General features: G+C 37.6%; 2 protein-coding genes across 2 annotated transcripts; one reads left to right on the top strand and one right to left on the bottom strand.

The window, feature by feature from the left end:
• Positions 1-1,663: 1,663 nt before the first annotated feature.
• On the bottom strand, positions 1,664-3,568 carry PADG_04437 (uncharacterized protein; the record flags this gene model as incomplete). The annotated part of the gene is made up of 1 exon (XM_010761164.1): positions 1,664-3,568. The coding sequence occupies one exon, from the start codon at positions 3,566-3,568 to the stop codon at positions 1,664-1,666; it is 1,905 nt and encodes a 634-aa protein (XP_010759466.1).
• Positions 3,569-4,032: 464 nt separating this feature from the next.
• Positions 4,033-4,218, top strand: PADG_11768 (uncharacterized protein; the record flags this gene model as incomplete). Its single annotated transcript, XM_010761694.1, has 1 exon — positions 4,033-4,218. One exon carries the CDS (start codon positions 4,033-4,035, stop codon positions 4,216-4,218), a length of 186 nt encoding a protein of 61 aa, XP_010759996.1.
• Between the last annotated feature and the right edge of the window lie 4,866 nt (positions 4,219-9,084).

Here is a 9,084-nt window from a genome sequence, read left to right as displayed (position 1 = left end):
GATTTGGCCATACAGAGGAAGCGAGACGGGACAATGGAGTGTCCTGAAGCAAAATCGCCCGTTGTGTAAAAGTGTGAAATGCAATATGTGTGCGTGGGCCTTCGAGGATTTTCGGCGGCAAAGACGATCTGAAATGGAAAATCTCTCAACCCCCTTAACACATATCCAGTATAAAAAGGCGAGGAGAGGATACACAACTAGCCCTAATACCTAGTCTTAACCCTGGTGTTGAGGGCAGTGAGACTTGAATAGTTAGAGATAAGGCTCTGGTGTTCGGGAACGTGTTTCCTATCCCTTCCAGCGATGCGTAGGCAATTTCTCTGGCATGTCTACAACTAGTTACACTTTGGGAAATTTGGAATAATCAAACAAAGCAGACCCCACATCAAGCCTGCAAGGGCTGCATGTAAATATTCCCTGTCAAGGGATTGGTGCTAGGTTTAGCTACTCCCCTTTAGTTTACTGTTCCCCCATCCCTCATTATCATCCCACATTTCATGGACTGAGAAGCTCATGCATGCCACACTGCCCACGGCACTGCAAGCTAAGCAAGCTGGCCATGTCAGATAAGAGCAAAAAGAGAAGATGAAAGAGGACTATTTAAGTTAACATGACGTGATGGATACAGGGGAGTTTACCCTTGCTTTATGCATTCCGTTTTTGCGATTTTGACTCTGCAACCCAGCCCCATGGATTGATTTGCATTGCTTGCAACGGCTGGGGCCAATGCCACCTGCTCATTCCGCACCGTGCGCAGGCGAAATGGTGAAGAAGACCTTTGTCATTCCCTCGAGATTGCTCGATTTTTTCTGCTTGGAGAGTGCGGAGTACCTATACTTGTGTTTGCTTCCTGCATACACAGATATTTCATGCAGTTATGCATTTGTCTTGTATTTTCGCTGCGAGAGAACTTAATGGATCGAGACTCAAGTAGAAGCTTGATAGAAAAGGACAGGAGATTTTTTGCGATCTCGTATAAAGTTCGCAGAATCCAGGTTGTAAGAGAGCGCAAACCGGATGGTCTTTTCGAGATTTGGAGTGTATCATTGGGCATGCACAATGCCCGTTTTCACGCTTTCATAAACTACGCCATTGGCCTATATATATAATATGGGAATCACCTTGCTACTTCCCGGGGCAATAGCATATACTTCAGACCTGGACATAAAATACAAGCCCTGCTAGCCTATAATTCAGCAGGTGTTCAAGTCCTATAGCGAGGGCAAAGACCCTATATCATGAGAGTTAAAACTACAGGCGTGTGTGGCCATATTTCTGGTTTCAGGACTACACCAGAGGATGTGAACGAAGATGAAGTCTTATTCAATAGGAATGGCGGCTTGTTGTAAAAACAAAAACAGAAGCACAAACCAGTATAAATAGAATCGTCTTTATCTTCCGCGTGAACGTGAACCGATATATCCAAAAAGCATAACGCCAGGGTCCTCTATACCAACAAGTGCAAGCACACCTAATATCTGCAATCCAAGGGGAAAAGTAGAGAATCGAAGAAAGTTTCCTGTGACACTCCCCTTTAATGGAAGAAGCAGTGCATCATGTAGGGAAGAACTAGTCTGTAGGGAATCGAGAAGTATGTATATCAATGCCACCATCATCGTATGACGCTCCAGTCATGGGGAAAAAAGTTCGTACGATCTGCTGATTAACGAGAATTCTCCCATTGGTACAATGCCCGTAGAACGGCCACTGCACCAGATTGGGATTCAACGGTACGGCCCCGGCCACGATCATTCACATCTTTTGAGAATGCCAAATCCACGTTGTCGGGATCTATGACGGATGTTTCTTTCTTCTTTTTTTCTTCTACTGGAGACATTCGATGCCCTCTAACGCAAATTTCATCGTGTGTGCCTACTTTTGGATGGTGATAGGGCTCGTCACCATCACCTGAGAATGGCCCTTCATTCATGCGATCGATAGCACCCTCTGGTAAAGGGGATATCTGGTTGGAATCTGTATCGTTGTATGGATACTGTTTCCCCCACCACATACCAAACTTTCCTTGTTCATTTTTTGTCATGTATGAAGCCTGAGCGTTGTGTTTGATCCAAGAATAATAGGCAGCGCATTTCTCTTGATGCCAGTCGTAGTCCTGCCTTCCGGGTGGGGAATATTTAGCCGTTTGCTTGTGAAGTGACGAAGATAGAAATTGTTCTTCTTCGGGAGAGATACGACGGCAGAATTCAGCAAAGTGATGGAAGAAAATGCCTTTGAACGTGTGCCCATTTTGGGAGCATGTCCCCGAGCTGTCGCAAACGTCCTCGAGAACTCCAGCCCGTCCCAACCCTTGCCATTCCTGATTTGATGTGTCAGGCCACCCGGTCGCCTTGAGCACATTCTCTATTAGTTGATGGGCATCTTCTAGGTAGCTTTTATCCCCAGTAGCAAGCCAAAGACCCCGGGCTCCGCTGAGTATAACTCCTTGGTTGTAAGTGTACACCATCGTATCCAAAACGTCACATTTCTTAGTGCCAGGATTAGGTTTATCTACCCATCCATTTATATGGAAACCATCGGCATAGAGCCCATTTTTGGTTGTCATGTTTGAGTTTCTGAGCCACCGGTATGCGGTAATCGCAGAGTTCAGATAGTCAGGGTTATGGGGCTTGGAGATAACGCCTGAAGAGGATCTGGAAGCTAAGGGTGAGTCGATATCGTCTCCAGGGAAATATAGATACATTCCAATGCTCGCAGAGATGAAAAGTTCGTTGGTAATTGCATTTTTGTACGGCTCTAGGTATGGGCTCCAAATCATACCGCCATTGCACAAGGCAGTATCCCATCCCTGCGAAGCTAGCTCGTAGAACAATCGAGCTCTGTGAGCAGCAGGCCTTCTGAACTCGGTACCATACCAGGATGATTGCAAGCTTTCATTCGCCTTGGAGTATGAAGAGTAATATAAGTTTGAATGTGTATTTTGGAACTTAATGTTCTCCAACCAGTCTAGGACCACCCACAACATGTCATCGTACGCCTGCATTCTCAAGCTAAAGGCGTTTTCCCCAAAATAAAAAGTCGACAGCTGAAGAAAATAATGATTTATCAGGTTTTCGTAGACAAGAGTGTCGAAAGGTTCGGACTTGGGAGTGGTAAAGCCGCCCGCGGCAACCGGTTGACTGTCATTTAGGACAGCACCGAGATTCGTACTCAGTGCGGAGAGTGTGGCAGAGACGTGTGTTGCCAAAACTGCTGCGGTCCAGTCAATGCTTGTTGGCCAGGTCCCTTCCCAAATTTCAAAATATGATGATTGCATAACATCCAGGGCGTCTAGCAGCTTCTTCAGTGTGTCCGTGGGAGCTCCGTCGGCTTGTATGCGTTTCTGTGGTTCCGAACCAAAACCTCGCAATGGAATCGACTCCGGGAGATCATTGAGTAATTTCTGCTGTCCATCGCTGCGGGAATGACTAACGTGCGGATCTAGGTTGTACTCTAGCGGTTGCGCCAGCGCATCCGCGTGAACGGGTAGGCATAGGAGAAAGCCAACTGTAAAGATAACGGGATAGATGGAGCGAAATCCATATCCTGGACACCAAAACCAAAAGCCCATTCCGTCGTTGCATAAACTAAGCCTTTACCTAAGAAGACTTTCTGAGATTAACCAAAACTAATAATGTGTGGTCGATAGCTGGAGGGGAGGTATGGACAAAAGCATTTAGGCTATCTCCAAGAAGAGATAACTGAGTTCATCGAGAACTAAACGAAGGATAAATGAAAGTAATGAATCAGCTAGCAAACGACAGGTATAATGAGTAGACGCGCCATTGAAAGCCCAGATGTCATGGAAGAGATGTGGTTGGAAGATAATGTTTGGTCAGTGCGAGGTTAACCGCAGCGTTGATGTTCTGCGCCCTTTGATGAAAGGGTCTAAGTTTAAGCGGGCGGACGAATGGGTAGGCGTGGCATCGGACTATTAGTACTAACTACTGATAGACGATAGCCAGCCCCTGAACGCCAGGACTGTTTTCACTCTGCTCTGGATGCCATATTAACTGATCTGACTTTGGCGTACATATGGCTCTGAAAGAAGTCATCGGATTACCTGTTGGAAGCACTGACACAACTCCTACAAGATACTACGAAATACGATGTTCGACAGCCCTTGGAGTGAACCCAAAGGATGCTACCCAAGGGGCTCACGAGGTTGCGCCCCGAGCGATAACTAACCCCATAAACGTCAGAATGCCTCTTGTCGTCTGAACGCCTATTTGGATGGTAACTACTTTCCAAAATCTGTCCAACACATTCCGTTATTTCTCATTCATATGACCTGCATAATGAAGAAGATTTTCAACAAATTTAGCTGACTGGGCAATCATATGCTTCCGTAAACTCTAGATGACCCTCATTTATTCACGGTCATGGGTACAAAAATAGTTTTTATGATAAATTACCACTCGTCAACATTCCGGGCCATTCAGCTAACTTTATTGAAGCTATGGTTGACGTAATCGGACACTGCCTTATAGGACACCCAATGAACCACTTTCAATCATCAATTATTCATATGCCAAACCATTTTAAGCAAAGAAGCTTCTCAATGAATCAGAAAAAAAGTCTTCTCAAGCTATTAAACTTTTATAAATTTCGAACATTAAAGCTGTTGCTAAGATATATAATATCTTTCATATTATTTTTCTTTAACAGCTATATAAATTTATAATATTTTAAATTCTCAGTATTCTAATTGAAATTTATCTTTACAGAGGAAGAAATTTTTATTAAATGATAAATATTATAAACAATAAAAAAGAAAGCTTTTTTTTTTTGGAAAATGTGATTATATAAGAGATGATTAATTTAATCAACTAACGTAATCCATCACCTAGTCGATCGGATCACCTAGTCGATTGGCCTTTTACCACTCAAAGTATTTCAGATTAAATTAAGCAACAATTATATACAGAAAGTAGTAAATTATATTAAGAATTATTTCCTGCATGCTGAGAGCATGTACAAGCAGTATGTCCAATAGTCCCACATACACTACACTGTGGTGCTGTGTGTTTTCATAGTTGAGAGTCAGCAGCTTCAACCACCTCTTCTTCCCATTCATTGACCCTTCATACACAATCCAAGCCTTCTTCAACCCCCAAAGCACCCTTTTAAGCTATATATGTATGGCCTGTTTCCTGCTTTCTCTTTGTTTTGCATTTGCAGCTTTTAGTTCCTTGACCTCCTGCTCCAAAAGTGCCATTCTATACATGGTCATTTGATAGCCCTTGACAAGCTGGCTTAGGGCCTGATGGGTAGGACTGGGTGGACTTTGCATATGATGTTTGATATATTTCCTGACCTTCTCAGCCTGCTGCTCCAATTGGTGTACATTATGTGGCGTGGCCATGGCCCAGGAAGCTTGGGAGCTATGAGAAGTTCCAGGAGGGATGAGTGTATGCATTATAATATTAAGGTGTGAGAGAACCTGTTCAGGATCATATGGAACCAGCCCAGCAGCTCTAAAGCTGCTCTTGATGTTGCTTTCAGTCAGGGCCTGTATATGAGCAGTAGGATAGAGACTCAGAAATTTCTTTTTGTCAATGAGATTGATTTCAAACCACATCTGCTTCTTTATCAATCATCTGTACATTGTTTTTAGAAGGGAGAAACAGCCAATATCTAATGGCTGAAGAAGATGAGAGGAATGAGCTGGCATGTAGAGAGCAATAATATTGTTCTCAGAGCAGAATCAGTCAAATTCAGCTGAAGCATGACTTTCATGTTCATCAAGAATCAACAGTTAGTATTTGTTCTTGTACAGGGTAAAGTGTTCTTGTTGAACACCTTCTTCAGTCAATATAGACCCAGTTTGTCAGTTGTTCAGTCATTATCACTGACTTCAATAACCCAGTTGCCTGGCAGCCCTTCCATCTCATATCAATAGAATTGATGCACTTTTTCTTTGAAGATGATCATTGTACAAAGAGCTCAATCTGTGGTATTGATTTCAGCAATAATAGTCACTCATTCTCAATTTTCAAATTGAACTGGTTTTGAATAATTGATTCTTTCAGACTCAGTCATCACTTTAGCAGTGCTAATAACTCCCATCTGAAATTCAGTCTTATCAAAGTTGTAGATATTATCTTTTAGAATCTCATACTTTGCAATGGTATTTTGTACAAGTCTGAACCACTTATAAATAATCTCAGAATCCTCACATAGAGCTCATTGATGAATATACTTATATGAGAACTTGAATTTGAGCTTAAAATAATGATTAATAAATCAATTAACCCAGTATTTGCCAACTGTAGGTGGAGGTTTGGCCTCAGTGCTAAGATCTCAGTTAGCAAGAAAAAGATTGACTGTTTCTCATACAGTGTGTACTTGAAAAGGCTGACTACATTCATCCATGGATAAAATCTACTGTACAAGAACTGACTCTTCAGTAGAGGCTAATTTTCAATTGTTAAGTTAGAAATTCTCTCATATTGTATGATCATTCAAATAATTCTATAAGATGATCAAAAAGATGCTGTACAAGCTTGCAGCTTTCTTAATACTTGAAGTTTGACCTCTTTTTAATGTTTGAATAGTCAAAGAAATCTTTCCTTCCTGAGTGAAAGCTTGAGAAGACTGTAGAGTAGGTATTTTATTAATGTGAATGCTAGATGCATACATGTTGAATAAACTGATTAACTAGATAATCTGATCAACTAGATGATGGATTATATTAATTTAATATAATTTTTAAGCAAGTAAATCACTTAAGTAAATCATAAAATCATATCTCAACTGATTAGATTTTAAATCAAATTATCTCAACATTATAATATTTAATTAAATTAAATTAATTTACACTAGATTGAGAACATCTTATTTTTGTACATTTAAGAGTATCATAATTGCTGCAGCATTATAGAGCTTATTAATATAATACAGACTTAAATGATAGAGACTTACAAAGTTGAATAACTTTCTATTCAATAGATGTAGCAGATGAAATAATAAGATTTTAAACTATATTTCTAGTTAAATTTATTATATGTTGAGCTTTATCTCTAGATCTATTTTTTTTTTAACTTTGCTATCTTATTCATATTAAATATATAAAAATAAAATTTATTTTGATATATTGATTAATTTAATTATAATTACTCATTTCTGATTTTCAAAGTATAAAAGCTTTATTTGACTATAGTATTTATTGCTAATAATAATTTTATAAAAAATAAAAACTTATTATAAAGTTAACTTTATCAAAATTATATATATTCTTTGATAGAATTTTATATTTAATAATTGAAGTTATTAAAATTTTAAATTAAATCAAGTTTAAATAGTTTTTATATTTTTATATTTTAATTTGATTATAATTATAGTTTTTAAAATAATAAATTTAAAGCTTTAAATAATATATTATTAAATTTAATATTTAATTCTTATTAATATAAATAATAATAATAATAATAATTTAATTAAACTAAGATTTAATTATTTTATATATTTAATATATATATATATATTTAATTTTATAAAAATTAATAAAAATAATTAAAGTATTAAAAATTAAAAAAATTTAAAAGAAAAAAATTATAAATTATAAATATATAAAAAGTAAAATAATATTAAAATTTGATATTTATTAATTATATATTTTAAATTACTTTTTAAATTATTTTTAATTTTTATTTTTAATTTTTTAATTTTAAGATATTTGTATAAAATATTTAAAATAATTAGTTAGTTAGTTAAATAGTTAAATAAATTTAAATATTTTTATCTTTTAAATTAACTTTTTACAGTTCTTTAAATCAATTTAAAATTTATTTAATTATTTTAAATTTTAAATTTTAAAAATTTTTAATACTATTTTACTATTTGAAAATATTCAAAATATATTATATATTTATTTTTATACTTCTACTTTTTAAAGTTTATTAAATCTTATAAATTTTAATTTTTTCCAAACTTTTAAAAATTTTTACAAATAACTTAATTGAAATAGCATTAGCAAGATTAAATATCATGTAAATATCTTTTCTAATCTTGTAAATCAATCTTTTGATCAGTTGATTAAAATATTTAAGCTGATTATACACAGTGCTACTATACCAGCAAAAGAGAATTTTAAAGCTAAGAGCTGTCAATGCCAGACAAAAGTAGAAGAGAGAGAATCCACATATGTATATAGCTCAGGAAGGGATTCTAATCTCACAGGAAGAATTAGCTAGAGCTGCTAGAGCTCAGGAGCTCAATCAACTTGTTAAGGGTGTGGAAATTCAAATCCAGGGCCTAAGAAGTGAGCACCAGCACGTTGTAGTATATGTGGTAGTACAGAACGTAGAGCTCCTAGCTGCTCACAGGTCTAAGGTATATTCTATATAATTTCTATATAAAATCCTTAGTGGTTGTTGTTTAATTTGAAAATTTGTCGAGTGTGGGTTGGAAGAGTGGTTCGTTAGGTGTCCTGGTTCAAAAGGTGTCCGATTACGTTACCCAAAAGAAAATCCTGCAGAGTGGCATACAAAAAATGATAGTAGCATCCTATCTTTGCTTGAAGAATAAGCAAATATCTTAATACGTACGCGGATTCCTTGATCTACTGGGAAGCATGAGTGTTTATGTTTATACATCCAATCGAAGGCCCCGCAGCGATACACCTAAGCAAGGGATAATGGAACTAGCGGGGATGATATTTGATAATAGGTAGATCGTTCAGTTCAATTTTATGGTTAATGAAGACGCCTAATTCTTATTTAATTAGCACAGAAACTGGGAAGATAAACAGCTGTATTGGAATCTTACCTAGGCCTTCGAATAATCGAATGCCGACATGTCTCTTCCCTGACGGCTTACATCCAGACTATACGCGACGGGCGAACAAACTAGATGCGGACGTCATTAGGGAGACAGAGTCGGCGATCTAAATAGAAAATCAACAGAAGCATATCGTCATGGATAAGCCGTATCCGCTACCTGCCCATTTTCGCCATCCTGTATTTTCTAATAGGGTTGTGAGTCGGTATGCGTATCGTTATTTTGCGGAACAAAAGGAGAATAAAACTTCAGAACCAAGTTCGCGGAGCTAGACAAGTTCAAAGCAGTCTTGGAGCTTGGCCGCGT

The sequence above is a fragment of the Paracoccidioides brasiliensis genome, assembly GCF_000150735.1.
Source record: "Paracoccidioides brasiliensis Pb18 unplaced genomic scaffold supercont2.4, whole genome shotgun sequence".
NCBI classification, from domain to species: Eukaryota; Fungi; Ascomycota; class Eurotiomycetes; order Onygenales; family Ajellomycetaceae; genus Paracoccidioides; species Paracoccidioides brasiliensis.
The sequence above is the reverse complement of the archived record's forward strand: the minus strand, read 5'-3'. Positions and strand labels throughout refer to the sequence as shown.